Source organism: Ursus americanus, chromosome 18, assembly GCF_024610735.1.
Source record: "Ursus americanus isolate L20-20 chromosome 18, mUrsAme1.1.p, whole genome shotgun sequence".
NCBI classification, from domain to species: Eukaryota; Metazoa; Chordata; class Mammalia; order Carnivora; family Ursidae; genus Ursus; species Ursus americanus.
The window spans coordinates 5,479,932-5,498,384 of record NC_142144.1 but is presented as its reverse complement, the minus strand read 5'-3'; the positions used below and the strand labels follow the sequence as shown (position 1 = coordinate 5,498,384).

Genomic DNA, 18,453 nt, shown 5'->3' with positions numbered 1-18,453 from the left:
TTTCTAATCCTTTGTCTCATCCTTTGTATGACATCCAGTTAGGGAGAAGGGTCAAAATCATAGAACACATCCTTTTTTTTCCTTTTTTTGTTAACAGTATTTTTTTGAGGTGTAAGTTATGTGCCATAAAATTTACCATTTTAGCGTACAATTCAGTGATTTCCAGTAAATTTACTGTGTACAGCCATTACCACAATCCAGTTCTAGAACATTTCCATCATGCCAGGAAGATTCCTGGTGCCCCTTTATAGTCGATCCCACCCCTCACCCTGGCAACCACTAATCTGCTCGCCGTCTCTATAGATTTGCCTTGTCTGCACGTGTCCTGTAAATGGGATCACACGATACATGGTCTTTCGTGATAGGCTTCTTCCGCTTCACAGCATATTTTTGAGGTTCATCTGTATTGCAACACGTAACAGCACATCATTCCTTTTTATTGTTGAGTATTCTGCCATTCTCTGGATTTAACAATTTGTTTATCCATCCACCAACTGAGGGACATTTGGATGGTTTCCAGGTCTCGGCCATGATGACTAATGCTGCTGTGAACACTCACAGACAAGTTGTTGTGCGGATACGTGTTTTCATGTCTCTGGGGTAGATTCCTAGGAGTAGAATTGCTGGGTCTTATAAAGTAAGTTTGCGCTGAACTTTTTAAGAAACTGCCAAGCTATTTTCTAGAGCGCCCCTACGGTTCTACATTCTCACCTGCAGTGTACGAGGGCTCCAGTTTCTCCACAACCTCACCAACACTTGGTTTTGTCTGTCTGTTTGATTCTAGAATCTCTTTGTGGTTTTAGTTTCCCTTTCTTTCTTTCTTTCTTTCTTTCTTTCTTTCTTTCTTTCTTTCTTTCTTTCTCTCTCTCTCTCTCTCTCTCTCTCTCTTTCTTTCTTTCTTTCCTTCTTTCTTTCAGATTTTATTTATTTGACAGAGAGAGAGAGACAGCCAGCGAGAGAGGAAACACAGGCAGGGGGAGTGGGAGAGGAAGAAGCAGGCCTCCAGCGGAGGAGTCTGATGTGGGTCTCCATCCCAGGACCCCGGGATCACGCCCTGAGCCAAAGGCAGCGGCCTAACAGCTAACTGAGCCACCCGGCGCCCCTAGTTTCCATTTGTTGAATGACCGGTGATTCTGAGCATCTTTTCATGTGCTTATTAGCCATTTGTATTTCTTCTTTGGTGACATCAATTAAAAAATCTTTTACATGTTTTTTAGTTGGTTTGTGTACTGTCTTATTGAGTGAGAAGAGTTCTCTGTATTCTGGATACAAGGTCTTTATCAGATGTATGATAGAACGTAGGAATTTTTTAATCTTCCTTACACCAGGACCAGAGATTGTGGAAGGGCGGGGGACCGCTAACTGTTATAATAATTAACGTGTGCTATTTGAATGCTCATTATGAGCTGGACACTGGGCTGTGTGTTTTATACCGATTATTTAAGTAAGACACTTTCTCATTTTCTGAAGGTTATGAGACTGTTTCAAATGCTTGCTTTCCAGTTAACAGTTTTTGATAAAGAAAAGAAATAGTTGATTTAGAAAATTCTTGATTTCCGGGGCGCCTGGGTGGCACAGCGGTTAAGCGTCTGCCTTCGGCTCAGGGCGTGATCCCGGCGTTATGGGATCGAGCCCCATATCAGGCTCCTCCGCTATGAGCCTGCTCTTCCTCTCCCACTCCCCCTGCTTGTGTTCCCTCTCTCGCTGGCTGTCTCTAACTCTGTCAAATAAATAAAATCTTTAAAAAAAAAAAGAAAGAAAAAATTCTTGATTTCTATGAGTTAGAATTGGTATTTTAATATTATTACCATAAAGATTACGTGGCTGTTATAAGAGATGCAGATAGCAGCAGCTTTAAACAAGCTCAGTGTTTACTTCCCTCTGTAATAGGCTGACGTCTGCAGTCCCGGCTGTATGTGGGCACTCCACAGGGCCAGGCACCTTCATCTTGTTACTCTTTAAAATGTGGATTCTACCTCAGTTCCCAGTGGCCACTCCAGCTGTCCTATTCTTGTGTGGGGAGTGGGAACTGGAAAGGAGAGGGGGGGCTGCCCATTCCTTTTAAGAAAGAGGCCCAGAAGTTGCATGTATCATTTCTGCTCACATACCTTTGGTTAAAATTTAGTGACATGGTAATGCTGAGGTACCAGAGAGACTAGGAAATGTAGTCTTTACTGTGGGGCCATGTGTCCATCTACAACTAAGGTTAAGGTCTAAAACTGAGGGGTTGAGAGAGAGGAGAACAGATGTTGGGGACTATTGTTGGCTTGGGGGTTCCTGTAACTAGTCTGTGTGGGATTCCCATTCATTTTTTCCTCAGAGAAAGTCTAGTTGAAACGTAGTTATTGGCCTAAACCTTATTGAGGAGTTAACTTTTCCTATTGTTTTAGAGTTGCATCGGAATGCTCTTCCTGCTGGAATTGCCATAAATATGAATTATTATTGCTTAGGAAATGTGAAAATTAACTTAGCGGTTCAATCCGGTTTTGGAGTTGCTTTACTGAACGTAGAGCTTATACACCGGCTGGGCTGGTCGATAGGGTGGCAGGCAGGCAGAGAGCTTTTGCCAGTCGACTGTGGAAGCAGAACTCTTGGTCTGTCATTTTCTTTTCAAGTGACTCTTTCCTCCTGACATCACCACAGTGCCACTCAATGAGCAGTTTCTCCAGTGTTATCTGTAGCTGTTCTTCTGTGGTTAAATATGTGGCTTTGGATTAATATGCCGTGTCTGGCGCTTTAGGAGGGAAAAGCGGTACCATTTCATTTAGAGATGCCATTGTTTCTCTGAGGACAGCAGTCATTTCTAACAAGTGTAGGGAGAAATCTTCTGGACCCATTTGTCCTTTGTGTGTGTTTCAAAACCTTGACAACAAAACAAATTGCTGCTCAATGTTTTGAAGAAACAAACATGAAACTCCTTTAGTGTTTCACTTCTAGGGTTTTAGTCCTCACTAACAATTACTGAGAAATGTGCCTTCCCCAGGCTCAGCTCCAGGCTGCTGAGAGGATCTTAATGCTGAGGGAGCCCAGCTAGCTAAGGCCGGTTCAGCTGCCCCAGAGATAACCTGGGTAAACACCGGCCCCTCTGCGAACCTCCTGATCCCTGCTGGGCCTTGCACTGTGGGGAGGTTCAGAGGACGTGTTTTCCTTCCCTACTGGCCCTTCTGTCTACACTCCCTCCAGCTGCCTGCCTCCCCCACCCCCAAGTAACGTGATCTCCTAGGCCTGCTCACTGCTGGCCAGATTCTTTTCAGTCTTAGAGAAAGAGAGGGAAAATTAACCACTGGTTTCCCAGGTCAAAGTGAATAAAACGATAAGAGCCAAAAGCAACATTTGAAAATAAAAGGAATCTTGCTTCTAAATAATCAGTGCTCAGGCTTTTCCTTTATCAGTGTTTCTGCATAAGTTTACTTTATTCTACAGATAGTAGACTGAAGTGGTTTGATTTCTGCAACATTGCTATTTTTGAATTGTTTTATAGATATTGTAATCTTTATTCAATATTCAGATTAAAGACAAACAAAAGTTTTAGGGATTTCAAATAAAATTCATTGGCATTCCTTTCAAAAGTTAACCAAAGTAAAGGGATGGAGACAATTCAGGAAAATGTTTGAAACCTCTTTGAGTTGAATTCAAGCACTTCATGTTTAATAGGAATTATCCCAAACTATTTTTTATTTAATAATATATCTGTTTCTGACTTAACTTGTAAGTGGATTTAACTGGGTTTAGGAATTCAGGATTTGGTTGTTTCTTCACCACCAGCAATATTATGATTTGAGACCTATAGTGTGCAACAAATTTTAAATAGTTTTACAGCCTCGTGTCCTAAAACTGGTCTGTCAGCTCTTGATTATGGGTACCTGCCTAGTGGGTGTGATATAATGGAAAAAAATCTAACAAGGGAGTTTGGAGATCTGGGTTCTTTTCCTGGCTCTGCCATACCTTGCTGTGAGACCTCGAGCAAGTTATTTAATCTGTCTGTGCCTCAGTTGTCTCATCTATAAAATGGGTGAAATAGATTCTGATGAAAAAATATTAAAGATGGAAAACCCGTTTTTATCTCCATTTGCTCTCCAAGCTCTACTGAAATGATAATAAAAAGATTTTTTCAAAGTGAAAATTCATAAGGGCAAAAAGGGTAAGTGGATAAGAAAGGTGAACACATTTTTGAAAATGGAAGGCAGTCAAAAGCAAACTGAAGCCTAACCTCTTCAGAGAGAGACATTAGAAGTAAGCCAGTGTGCTTGTAAGATCCGGAGAAAAAAATTGACATTAGAGGCGTTAGTACTACAGAAAGCAGGGAGTGGCGAGGCCTATAACTAAAATCGAGGGGAAAGTCGGTAAAAGAAGTGTTTAGATTCTTCATTCACACTGCTCCCCAACTCTGTACAGCAGATGACCACCTCTCCTTCCCACCTATTTGAGACTAGACATATTATATTGACAAATTGCCCTATAGAGGTTCTGGACTCAGGGGCCTTACCCCCACCATGGATACAAATAAGCCAAGGGGCTGAAGACAGCAGGATGAGCAAGAGCAGAATTTTTTTTTTTTTTAAGATTTATTTATTTGGCAGAGAGAGAGAGCGAGAAAGAGAGAGAAGAGCGGTAGGAAGAGTCAGAGGGGGGGAGAGAGAGAGAGAAGCAGACTTGGAGAGAGAGAAGTAGACTCCCTGCTGAGCAGGAAGCCTGATGCAAGGCTTGATCCCAGGACCTGGAGATCATGACCTGAGCCGAAGGCAGATGCTTAACTGACTGAGCCACCCAGGTGCCTCCCTTTTTTTTTTTTTTCTTTTCTGGGGGAAAAAGAAATTGAGTGGCCCTAGAAAAAATCCTACAGATACCAAATTTGGGGATTCTCTTGATGGAAAAGTGAGCTCACCACTTTCCTTCACTGAAGTCCACCAATTGTGTGCCTCCATGCATACGTTTTAGTTCCTCAATCAAATTTCTGTAAACATTAGAGAAGAGTCTCTAACAGTTAAAGGTAAAACATTCATAGAAAAAAAGAACTTGGTTGAAATAAAGACAATGCAGGAAACAGAAGAGACCAAAAAACTAGTCTTTGCTGTCCTCAGAGAGACATATTGCAAACATCAAGCAACAGTGTTAATAAAAATAACACAATAATAGAATAATGAGACTATCAGAATAATAATGAGCTCCTTAATATTGAGAACATTATAACCAAAACTTAAAATTCAACAGAAGACTTAGAATACAGCCTATTACAGGAAGCAGTACATAAAGAAAAGACATGGACAATGAGAGAGAACGGGTAAGAAAATTGGAGGCTCAGTCCCAGGGCTTCAGTGTCCATCTGATAGGAATTCTAGAAGTAGAGAGCCAAAAGAAAATGGAGGAGAATTTAGGAGATAGTATCAGGGAAAACCTCAGAGTGAGTGTTCTCCAGGGCTAAATGACTTACATCTTCGAATTGGATTATCTCCCGAGTGCCAGCATGATAAAAGACTCACTCCTAGCTGTATCATTGTGAAACTTCAGAACACCAAGAGTATTAGAAGATACTCCAGAGCTTCCAAAGAGAAAAACAGGTTCATATATAAAGGGTCAAGAATCAGAGTGGAATTGCATTTCTAAGCAATACTGGAAACTAGGAGCTAGTGGAGAAACATCTTCAAAATTAAGTGGGAAAAATTAATTTTAACCTAGAATTCTATACCCAGCCAAACTATCAGAGTAGGATCAAAGAAAGACATTTTTTGGAACGTACCCTCCCTTTTTTTTTCCAGGAAGCCACTGGACAGCGTATTCCAGCAAAACGAGGATGGAAGTCGTAAATAGAACTGAGGGGGCATCTGGGTGGCTCAGCTGGTTGAGCATACAACTCTTGGTTTCAGCTCAGATCATGATCTCGGAGTCATAGGATTGAATCCCATGTGGGGCTCCACACTCAGCGCATAGTCTGCTTGTCCCTCTTCCTTTGCTTCTCCCCCACTTGCATGCTCTCTTCTCTCTCAAATAAATGAATAAATAAAATCTTTTTAAAAAATAAAAATAAATAAAACTGAGAGGGGCGCCTGGGTGGCCCAGCGGTTAAGCGTCTGCCTTTGGCTCAGGGCGTGATCCCATCGTTATGGGATCGAGCCCCACATCAGGCTCCTCTGCTATGAGCCTGCTTCTTCCTCTCCCACTCCCCCTGCTTGTGCTCCCTCTCTCGCTGGCTGTCAAATAAATAAATAAAATCTTTAAAAATAAATAAATAAATAAATAAATAAATAAATAAATAAAACTGAGAATATTTTAAGTGTTTTAGTATTTGGAAAAAATACCACTAGGTGTTTGACAGATCTTTGCAATATTTGGGGGGGTAATAATAATAGATGTGTAGAAGATGAACTAAATGGAAAAAATCAAGGCAATTAATACGTCTAAGATAAAGGAAACATTCGTAATATATTATTGACAGAACAGTGGACAGTATTTATATAATCACAGGAATGTAAATGCTGACTATCGACTTAACCGAAAATTGTGATTTTACTCTTTAGGGAGATTGGGATACTACTACTATAATAAGTTAATATATAATGTGGAGAGCTGATGAATCTAGAAACAATATGAGGATATTAGTTAGAAATCGGAAGGAGGCTGTCTGCCTGTAGGGCAGCAGACTGGGGAATGGAGTCAGGAGATTGCTGTGTTTATTACAAAACTTCAGTACTATTTGATTTTTAACTTGTGTATAATACAAAAATTAAAATTAATAAAAAATAAAATGGGCATACCAATAATAAATTAGTTTCCTCTTAGAGAAAAATTACTGTTTAATAGTTATATTTGACTTGTTAATTATAAAAATGTAGTAGAGTCTTACTATAATGAGATTTGCTAGAAAGATTTACTCTAAGACAATTCAAGATTTGGCCTCCAGGGGCGCCTGGGTGGCACAGCGGTTAAGAGTCTGCCTTCGGCTCAGGGCGTGATCCCGGCATTAAGGGATTGAGCCCCACATCAGGCTCCTCCGCTATGAGCCTGCTGCTTCCTCTCCCACTCCCCCTGCTTGTGTTCCCTCTCTCGCTGGCTGTCTCTATCTCTGTCGAATAAATAAATAAAATCTTTAAAAAAAAAAAAAAAGATTTGGCCTCCAACTGAGAATTGTGGCTCTGGAAATACCAAGGCAAATAACGAAACAGTCAGCGTTACCTGAAAGACAGTCCTGAGTGCAGCTGGCTCATCAAGTCCTGGGCCTGAAATAGGCCCCCTTGTTAAAGGTGTGGGGTGTGGAGTTTGTGATTTGCCGCAGAGCTGTCATTGCAGTCCCTGGCTTTAGGATGAAAGGTAGGACTCCGTGACATTTCAATCGTAGTTGCTACTCCTACTCCATAGCTAGTGCTTCTTTCCTCTCATAAAATAAATGGATTCCTTGTCCCCTGGAAAACCTCCAGACTACTTTCACTCCCTCAGACTGTGCTTTCTGGAATCATTTTCACATATCACATTTGTTAATTTTAGCTCTTGACTTAGTCCCAGGAAGACTTAGGCAGGAACACAGACCATCATCTGAGCTGGTAAGAGGGCTCTTTTGGAAATAACAATAGCTACTGTTTATGGAGCTCCTTCCATACGTTGTTTCTAGTCTTCATAACTCTGCGAGATGGTTCCTCTCCCCCAGTGTTACAGTTGAGACAGTGGAGGCTCTGGGAGGTGAAGTCACTTGCCCAAGCCACCACAGTGGATAGCAGAGGTGCAGTTCAGAGCTGGGCTGTGTGATGTAGCTCATTCAGCCTCCACTGCGTTGCCTCCCCCAGTCCAGAGTCAACAGGCCTTTGTGACGCTCGACCCCCAGGTAGTGCGATCTCCCAGAAAACTTATGAGACAAAGAGGTGCCTATGTGTGCTTATACAGTGGCCAGAATGGATGTGACTGATAGGATCTGCTGAGCCACATTCTCCTTCAGTTGGACACACGCTGGACACACACACCTGGAGCACCCAGCAGGCTGTCACTGGAGAGTGTTTGCAGAGTCAGAGCAAGGGGGCTTTTTGGCAGGTGCTGAAAGAGCATGCACATGCCTCAAGATCTTTGCCGTCCACACCACCCCCAAAGTTATTGGCTGGGCTGGAAACAGTGGAGGGGTCAGTCACATTCGGGATCATTTGGTCGTAGAGGTTCCCAAACCAGGCCCCATGTCAGGCCTCCTGCCTCCTTCCCTTGACCCACTTCAGCCCCCCTTTTTAAATAGGACTGAACTCCAAACTTAAAAAGAAATTGTCTTTAGCCTAAAATCTTAAGAGAAGGGTCCTCTTTTGGTAACTTGTTCTGGAGTTATACATCTCCTAGATTCAAAAAAAATTGCCTTCAGGGGCGCGCCTGGGTGTCTTAGTCAGTTAAGCCTTCGGCTCAGGTCATGATCCCAGGGTCCTGGGATCGAACCCGGCATGGGGTTCCCTGCATAGTGGGGAGTCTGCTTCTCCCTCTCCCTCTGCCCCTTCGCTCATGCTTGCTCACTCACTCTTTCTCTCAAATAAGTAAAATCTTTAAAAAATATATAAAAATAAACAAAGTTGCCTTCAAAGGAAAAAAATTTAGAAATACCCATTACTGTTTGTCCTATTCCTGGTGAAAACAAGAAGCGTCCTATTCCTGGTGAAAACAAGAAGCAACTCTTCTCTCTTCTAAAACATAGTGGTTTTCAACCTTAAGTATGCACACAAATAATCAACAAGTTTGTTAAGATGTAGCCCATTGCATGTATTCTGATTCTAAAGGGCTAGAATGGAGACCAAGAGCCTGCATTTTATTTTATTTCTTTATTTTTGGGTAAAGATTTATTTATTTATTTATTTGAGAGAGACAGAGACAGAGACAGAGACAGAGACAGAGAGTGCGCCCATGCATGCATGAGCAAGGGGAGGGCAAAGGGTAAGGGAGAGGGAGAGAATCTCAAGCAGGCTCCAGCCCAGTGGGGAGCCTGAAGTGGGGCTCAATCCCGTGACCCTGAGGTCATGACTGAGCTGAAACCAAGAGTTAGACACTTAACCTGGCTAAGCCACCCAGGCACCCCCAAGAGTCTGCCTTTTAAGCAAGTGTCCCAGGCGATTCAAAATAGGTTGTCCGTAGGGGCACCATGAGATCAAGCCCCACCTCCGGCTCCATGTCCAGCATAGAGCCTGCTTGGGATATTCTCTCTCTCTGTCTCTCCCTCTGCCCCTTCCCTTGTTTGCCTGTGCACTCACTCACTCTTTACCCCCCTCTCTCTCTCAAAAGAAAAAAAAAAAAAAGTGCCCAGGAACTATATTTTCAGAAACACAGCTCAGATCACGTACTTTAATTAAGGACCTGAATTCTTTCTTAATTTTCTTAATACATTTTTAAATATTTTTAAATAGTTCTAATTCTCTGAATTGTTTTCTTTTAAAACATTTTCCCCAGCAGTTAATGATTCTTATTTCATCCTCTAGCTTTGCTCATATTATCCTTCCACTTAAATTGAAAATTATGTGCATTTTGTAAAGGTCAGGGGCTTTGGACCATACTACTTCCAGGCTGTGCAACCTTGGACAGAACCCTCTCCCGGCCCCCTCAAGTTTCCTTACCTGTGAAATGGAATTGTTGTGACCCTTGTGCCTGGCACATAGCAGGCATGTATTAAACGTCTGTTTCTTTCCCAAACTGAATGCAACAGAACAAACAAGTTAGTTCACAGTCTTTTTCATTTCTTTGCTTAAGTTAATGCCTCTGGGTTTAAGGTTGCTTAAGGGGAAGTTTTCTTGGGCCTTTTTTCATTCTAGGAAGAAGATTGAGGCTCTCCTTTATTTGCTTGTTAACAGTGCTTTTTGTATCTTGCAAATGAGTTTCAGAACCATCAAACCTGGATCTGGAAAGAATAGTCCAGTTTGATATGGTAGTGTACAGTTTGGCAAAATTTTCGGTATTCGTTGTTGCTAATTCAGAGTGTTTTGCCAGACCTGTTGATGCATGATTTTATAACTAAAATTTAAAAGATTTGGACAGAGTTTATAAGCATTACTCATTTTAAGAGGACTTAAGAGGATAAGGTCATTGTAGACTCAAGAAGAGAATATTAGTAATAGTCATTAGCTTTTAAAATAAACTTACATCCAATAGTACAGGAAAGGCAAACAAATATCTGGGCCTATATTAACTGATAGTATCCAAGGATATGGTTAGAACCACAAAAATATCTATTCATGTATAATTCTTGGCATTAAACCGCCAGTTTGGTTATAGCTTTTTAAATCTGTAGTGTTGTATCAATGACAGACTTTCTTATAGTTTGGTCCAAAGCCCTTGAACTTTCCAGAATGGCACCAAAACAGATACTGTATTTTTTAGTTTGTACTGGTAGCACCCTTTGAATTTTATTTTTGGCTTTACACTTGGAGTTTGAAAGTTTTAAGACAACACTAAACAAGTCAGCATCACTACCTGCGGGCTCTGTGGCAGAATGGCAGTGCCCCCGAGAACCTAGGTAGCATCCACAGTTAGAGCACTTGTCACTTGTGTCTCCAGGTGTGGGAACTGCGTGCTTACTTCCTGGCCCCTGTCTTCTTAGGTGCTCATGAGCCCTGAGCTGGTACTACAGCACTAACCATACACCGGTCCACTCAGCTGCAGGATAAACACATTTTGTACATTGATCAGAATTTGGTAGGACACTTCTGAAAAGTTGATGGTGCCCTGGCTGAGAGCCCCTGTGATACACACTAGTCACGTCCAGTCCAGTTTTTAATTTTTATGTGCTATATTTGGCAGACCTACATGAAGATTTGTTACTTAGCTATTCCAGGATACCCAGATTTTTGTTGTTACAGATAGGCTGGAAAGTATAACAAATGAGTCCAGCTTTGCCTTCTGGAGTTGACCACTCATAGCCAGGGTCTCTTAACCATCCACTTCCTCTGAGATATATGATGTTAGCTATTTAATCAAAGATACAGAAACCCAAGGTTTTAATCTACTTGGAATTTATCGTTGATGGGAGGGGGCTGTGTCATCCACTGGTCAGGAGCCTCATCCTTGGAACTGGGCAAAAGCAAGGTTGGTTTCCAACTATGGTGCCTTGGGCGGGGTGCTTGACTTCTCTGACCATCAGGTTTTTACCTGAAGAGTTGGGATAATGATTCTCTTTTCCTCACAGGATCATTGTGCAAATGCAGTTGTAGTGAATGCACCATGTTTCTCATAAGTGTCTGACATACAGTAAGGTGTCAGTACATATCCTCTCTCATTATTCATGTGTTCTAAGATGTGAGCTACATTAATTTTTCTCTCTGTTGCAGTTATCTGACACTTTATTAAACAAAATAAATTCCTTTTATTGTTACTGAAATATATCTGATTTTTATTAAATGATTTGGTATGATTGGGTTCCCTGTTATTTCCCACTGATCTAGATTTCTGGCTTTATACCAAGTAATACACTATTGTAATTATTGTTATTTTATGTTATAATAACTTATATTATCAATCCTAACCAGAGTTCTAAAGATTTCAACCCTATACAGCAATGAAATGGGTTTTAAATAATGGTACCCGTGGCACTTACCAAACAAGGAAAAAAGTTCCCTGTTGAAGAAAATAAAGCAAAGCAGGGACGCGGGCCCTGCCTCTGATGGGTTCTTATTGTGGAAGCGGAATTCCCTTTGCATATAATCAGAAATTATGTTTGAATTCGAACTTACCTCTCTTCCTTTTCCAGCCACCTCCTAGTGTGAATGTATGATTTGACAAATGTTTTGCATGCCTGTGAGGTTGTCATGTGGGTTCTAGCTCTCTGATTATTCATTCTTTATACACCCACTGAGTTAGCCTTAATCACTGTAAACTCAGTGAACATAAATGAGACCAGTATTGGTAACTGCGGAGGAATTTGCATTATTCACCAACATTTTGGCGACCCAGGGTTTGCCAGAGCCCCTCGCACCGGCGTGGTTCGGCTTTAAGCGGTGCAGGTTGGGGGCATCTCGCCATGGAGATGCTCGAGGTTCCAAAGGTGGTGCTGAGCAGGCCTGCGCTCCCGGCAGCCCGAGTAGCCGGTGTCTTTCTTGGGACGTTAGGATTTACCGACGTTGCGAACCACTCAGTGCTGCACATAAAAACAGCCCCCCTGTTGACTTAGAAGCCGGCCCCGGGTTGGTTTTGGATCGCGGCAGAGGGCCGGGGCCCGGGTGGGCCTGGCAATCGCGGGGAAGAGTGGGGCCGGCCCGTGGGCCGGCGCGGCGCCGAGAGGGTTAAGGTGGCGGCGGCAGCGGCGGGGGCGGGCCTCGCGGGCCGGGCTCGGGGCCCTTTGTTAACAGGCGCGTCCGAAGCGGAGACTGAAACGCGGCCGCGGCCATGGGCGGGCGCGCGGGGCGGCGGCGAGGCGGCGTGGCGGGGCCGCCGGGGCGCGGGAGGGCGCGCGGGGCCAGCGGGGCGCGCCGGGCCTGAGCGCGCGGCGCAGCGAGCGGGTGGGGCGGGGGTGCCGGCCCCTAGGCCGCCGGCGCGCGAAAATGTTGGAGATCTGCTTGAAGTTGGTGGGCTGCAAATCCAAGAAGGGGCTTTCTTCGTCGTCCAGCTGTTACCTGGAAGGTAAGCGCCGGCGCGGAGCGGGTCAGGGCGGCCGCGGGGCCGCGGGCCGGGCCTTCCCGGGCCGCGCCCGCCCGCGCGCGCTCCCTCCTCTCTCTCCCTAGCCCTCCCTTCCCTTTCCCTTTCTCTCCCTCCCTCGCTCTTTCTCTGTCTTTCCTGAGACCGCGCCTGGGAGCTGCAGGCGGAGCGGGAGGGTGCGGGGCTCCGGTCCCCGCGCCCTCACCCCGGGAGAGCCCACGCCGGGATGGCGGTGTCGCCGGGCCCCCAGCCGCGGGGCTCTCCCAAGAAAGTTTGAGAAAGCGAACTTTACAGGCCCGAACGGCCTTGTGAGCCCGCTTTGTGGAATTTCTACCGTTAATTGGAAATTATGTGTCAAAAAGGTCGACCCGTGTTCGTGAAACATGTGATTTTCATTAAGGATCGTGTACAAAGGAACACGGCTCTACCATTTATGGATACAGAATTTCGAGCGATCTTTCTACCCCGCACCCCACGCTGACAACCCCCAACCCAATGTTATCTGCAGACCACGAAGAGGTCTTAGGAATTCTCCCTTCTCTGGGGGGGGGAGGGAAGCGAAATTACAGATTTTAGGAAAGCATCGTCAGTGAGTCCGGAGAGTACTTGGCGGGGGAGGGGGAAACTCGTGTTAGGTTCGCTCTATAAAGCGCAGAGCCAGGAGCTTCTTACTTTTGCCTTCTTTCCGTTCTACTTTCCTTTTCTCACCCCTGTGTGCTTTCTTGTTGTCTTTCCTTTTCTGTGCTAGTAACAGCGGAAAAGTGAACTGGGGATGGTGCCTGGTCGTCGTCATTTTGTAGCTTCGAGTGGATGAAATCGATCTGATTTAGGAACTGGTCATCCCAGACGTAATCTTGCTGGCATTTCTCTGTCGTTTTCACTTAGGACTTAAAATAGGAATAGAAACGTAAATCTCATTTTAGAACAAGTAGGATTTTCGCTATAGTGCCATGAAGTTGGAATGTTTTACTTTTTTAAAATGAAGGAGAAATAAACGAAGCCCTCATAAATGGTCTAACCTTTCTTCCTTACAACTTTTTTTTTTTTTTAACACCCCACAACCCTTAGGGCACCTTTTTTTTCTTTTTGACTTGAGGGCCTGCCTGGAGTCACATAAACAGCTTAAACCTAAAGCACCAGTGCGGTAGGTGAGACCTGTTTGCCCTTGCTGCCACAGTATGTGTACATCCATCAGTCCCTTTCCCTGTTTGGGATTTTGGGCCTTGGAGCAGGCTCACAAAATCCAGCATTTGGAGGGAGGAGGAGGTTTATTTGTCCCTAAAAGTTGGCATCTGAAGCAGCCAAAATCATCTTCAGTTAATCCGTCGCTTATTTTCCAAGTTGCTCGAAATTCTGAACACATTCTCATTTACATCTGTATCGAGTTAGTGTTAGGCATTATCATCTCCATTTTGCAGATGGACGCCTTCGGCAGAGATGAACGGGCTTTTGTAGCTGCAGAGCTGCAGGAAAGTTTAGGTCACAGCAGGGCTGTGATATTGTTTTGTTTTCTCGGGGTAAACTGGAGATTTAGTGTGTACCTGGCTGCTTTAATTATTGGGGTTTGGAGGGGAGTCTAATCCTAAATGTCTTATTCCATCCTGTTTTGAAATAACGTAGCCTCCGGAGTCTCAAAAAACCCCCAGCTCTAGTACCACAGACTGTCTTGGGTCAAGGCTATGTCTAGGAAGGAGTCACTATAGGAATTCTCTCTTCTTACTGAGTTTCCCTTACTTTGCTGGTGTATTTAATGGGAGAAAGTAAGTGGAATTATTGTTTTGTAAGTGGAGAGAATTTAACAAACCTCAGTGACCGTTTCTTGAAGACTGGATGTGCTATTAGGCTCTTGGGAAAAACAGTTGCCAACATCTGGATAAGTAATCCAGCCTTTCCGTTTTTACTGACATCCTAAATCAATCAATCAGTGTTTATTGACACCCACTCGGGGCTCAGGCAGTTCAGGGCACAGAGAGAATTGAATATGGTCAAGTTTTCCATTCTGTCAAAGAGAGTTCAGCCATGAACACAACTTGATCACGCATCTACTTGGTACCCAGGCCTTGCTGTCAAAGAAACAATTAAATGTCAAGCTCTGTTTTGGCATTCTGTATAATTTAGTGTCCTTGTTTCTGATAATGGCCCTGTGGTTGTTTCCACTTTATAGGTGAAGATTCTAAGGCACCAAAAGATTAGGAAACTTGCCTGAGGTCACAGAGCTAGCAAGTGGTGGTGTGGGGATTTGAACCCATGCTGTCTGGCTCCAAAGAGCCCGGTTTTAGCTGGTCTGTGCTTTACTAACTGTGACTGTGACCTTTGGCACTCTCTGTGAACGTTCAAATAGTGTCTTCAAGAAACACTCGAATGCCTGAAATAGGGTATTTTTTTCTTTTCTGGAAAACTAATACTGATAAAAATGATTATCAGTAGAAGTAAAAATTTTAAACGTATATTAGAAGAGCTGTACATGATAAAATTGTAAGAGTATTTTGTGAAAAGTAATTGTGTCTCCTATCTAGTTTCCCTGTACCCAGAGGCAATCACTCAGAGTTTCTCGTGTATCCTTCTGGGAATACTCTATGCATATAATAAGTATTTATAACATTTGAGTTTTGTGTTCCAACTCTGTCAAAAATGTATGTTTTGCTAGCATCTTTCACCATGACCACATTTAGCTTTACAACCTAGGTTTACTTCAAACACTGAATTTTCTGATTATTTCTTCTCCCTAGAGATGTGGAAGAAGACATGAACACTAGCCATTTGAATTTGCTTTTTTCCCAGTGTTCTTTGTTCATGTTTGTACTTGTATACGTTGTGCGTGACTGTTGTACATGGATATGTAGTTCTGTAGTGTGGGATCAAAATTTAATGTCTTGTGAAGTGAACTCTTCTTGAACTTTGTAAATTTATTTTAAGGGCCCGCTTTTAAATGCTTCTTTTCAGCAGTTAACTTTCTGGCGAATGCTTTATGTGGTGCCAGCCACACAGATACACTGTTAGAACTTCTGCTTCAGAGCAGCTCATGCTCTCTTTCTAAATACTCTCTCCTGAGGTCATCACATGCTTCCCTTGTTTAGTAACAAAGAAAATGTGAGGCTTTTTCAGGAACCTAATAGAAAGCCAGCCAGTCCTCTCGTTTGAGGTTACATTAAAACTGTTGAGCATTTCTGCTGTGACAGGCCTGGGCACTAAGCACTTCCTACACATCCTCACTTCATTCTCACACTGACGCTGTGGGGTTTCTAGAAGAGGGGGGGAGGGGCCCCAGTTCACTTTGGTTGGAACTACTTCTGAATTTGGAGTCAGGAGATCCCAGTTTTTGATCCCTGGGCTTTTCTGCTTCCTTCCTTACCTCTGAGTCGGAAAGAGCAAACATCCTCTGTCCAGCCCACCTTAGTGGATTGTTTTGAGGATCTAGGAGATGATTCCAGTGATAGTTTTGAAACCAATAAAATGCTAAATATGTGTGTTTATGCTGACATGCAGTTCCTTTGAGCTGTCCCTTAGTCCAGATGGTTCTGTGGTAAGGGTATTGCGGAAGTCCCAGGCTCATGCGAGGCACGTGGCTGCAGAGCCAGGGGCCTGGGCCTGGTTGTCAGCCGTGCTTGCCTGCTGATCTGAGGCGTGTTGTTTTCTGAGCTTCAGTGTTCTCGTTTCTAAAATACAACACGTAGTAGTCCCTGCCTTGTAGAGTTGGGAGATTTGCGTGAGAGATTTCATTTAAATCGTTCAGCACAGAGCCTTGCACAGAGCAAGATGTCATAGCACGTTAGCTGTTATTTTAAACAAATATTTAGCAGTCTAAAATGCTGGCATTGTCAATTTCTCCATTGGCTGAAGTCATGATAGAAATGAGCTGAACCTACCTGTAGTTTTTCTTGTTAACAGAAGTTTGTTTCCAAGTTTGCTTTGATGCACAGAATTAATACTTCCTGTCATTGGTTTTAGGAAAAAGTATCTTCCCTTTCTCTAATCCTTTCTCTCTCTCTCTCTCTTTCTCTGTCTCTCTTTTTTGGTAAATTTCATTTACATAATCTCTACATCCAACATGGGGCTAGAACTCACAACCATGAGGTCAAGAGTCATATATGTTCTTCTCACTGAGCCAGCCAACCGTGCCCCCCCTCTGATCCTTTCTTATGACCATGGTGAATGTTTTAATTGTGGAAGAAGAAATCCCATTGGTTCATGATTGGCATCTTACTCTCTCCAGAGGCAGTATTTCCACAGCTCCAAATACGTGAAAACTGAACATCTCATACTACTCATTATCTTGTTCTAAAATCATCATAATTTTGCCAGTATAATCACTGATCTGAAATAGAAACCGGAAAAATTGTCTACGGATAAGCTTAAAAATATATAACAACGTCGTACAACATGATGACTGTAGTTAACTGTACTGTATTGTATATTTGAAAGTTGCTAAGAGAGGAGATCTTAAAAGTTGTCGTCATAAGGAAAAAATTTGCAACTCTGTGGTAATGGATGTTAACTTGTGGTAACTGATCATTTCACATTATTGGTATGTATCAAGTCATTATGTTGTACACCTAAAATTTATACAATGTTTTATGTCAATCATATCTCAATAAAACTGGAAAAGATAAAATAAAAAGATATATACAATAAGAACTAAAGATCAAATGGGATATTGGAAGAATTTCACTTTTCCTGTGTAATAGTGGATCATAACCAAACACACTGAAAGATTTATAAAATAATTTTTTTTAACTTTTTTTTTTAATGGAAAATTCTAAGTCTATAAAGAAAGCAGATAGCCCACTGAACTCCTTGTACCCATACCCAGCTGTAACAAAAACCAAATTATGGTCAATCTTAAATTGCTATCAGTGCAACTAACAGAGCATCACTCTCATAATCTGAAGGTCCTCAGTTCGAGCCTCCGAGAGGGCAGATTAAGTCACTTCTCATAGTCAGCTGGCCCAAGGTTACGTTGGTTAAAAAAAGAACACAAAGCACATTATGGTCAGTCTTGTTTTCTTGCCTAGTGAAGTTATAGGTCCAAAGACATTTGGGAAAACAGCTTGCTAATTATCGACATTTGAGAGTCTAACTTTGCCCTCGGATGATGAGAGTTGTTATTCTCTGAAGTTGGCTCTCAGATCCTTCTTTCTTAACCCACACCGTAGGTACTTTATTATACTGTGTTGGGTGGTGGGGACAGGGAAGACAGACAGACAGACAGATGAAGGAGACAGAGAAGCAGGTGGGAATTAAGGAGGAGAGGGAGGCAGAGAAAGGCTGAGACCAGAAAGAGAGAACACAGACGAGAAGGGGTGTGGGGGACAGGGGACAGAGGGAGGATGGCCGGAGGTAGGCAGAGGAAGAGACCCAGAGGGGAGAAAGGAAAAAAGCCAGATCCTGAAAGAGCAAGAAGTACAAGAGACTGAGTGGGAGCCACGCAGGCTGGTGGACAGACTGGGGCCTGGGAAGCTGAGGGAGAGGCGGAGGAGTAACCTCACCTCTGCTTCCACTGCCCGGCCTCTCAGACAGTCATGAGAGGGTCTGCTGAGTAGGCTCATGGGGGTTCAGGGCAGATGCAGTGCTTGGCACAGTCCTGGCACTCAGTAAGTGACCCATCAGTACCAGCTGTTATTCTATCACACGCAGTTCGTAAACTTGAACCTCATTGCTCTGAAATTCTCTTTAAAGACCTAATCATTATCAGTCTTACCAGTCCTTAAATGCAACCAGTAGCACTGTACATTGCATATCTTAAAATTGATTTTAAAGGTGGGCCGTGGATAGAATTAGCCATTGCATTTTGGAACTCAGATACCTTTTTTTGGTCACGTTCACTCACTGAGATTAGCAATAGGAATAGTAATGGCTAACGAGACTTCCTGGGGATATTAC

The 18,453-nt window shown here is 43.2% G+C and overlaps 1 protein-coding gene across 2 annotated transcripts in view; it reads left to right on the top strand.

Moving 5' to 3' along the window:
* The window catches only part of ABL1 (ABL proto-oncogene 1, non-receptor tyrosine kinase), a 132,881-nt gene that overhangs the window by 73,390 nt on the left and 41,038 nt on the right, over positions 1-18,453 (top strand). Inside the window, exon 1 of one of the 2 annotated variants that reach the window (XM_045771279.2) lies at positions 12,399-12,558. The exons of the other annotated variant lie outside the window; for it this stretch is intronic. Within the exon in view, the coding sequence (XP_045627235.1) occupies positions 12,480-12,558 (79 nt within the window). The 5' untranslated portion in view covers positions 12,399-12,479. Of the gene's footprint in view, positions 1-12,398; positions 12,559-18,453 lie in introns of those variants that run through there. 2 annotated transcript variants of the gene reach the window in all.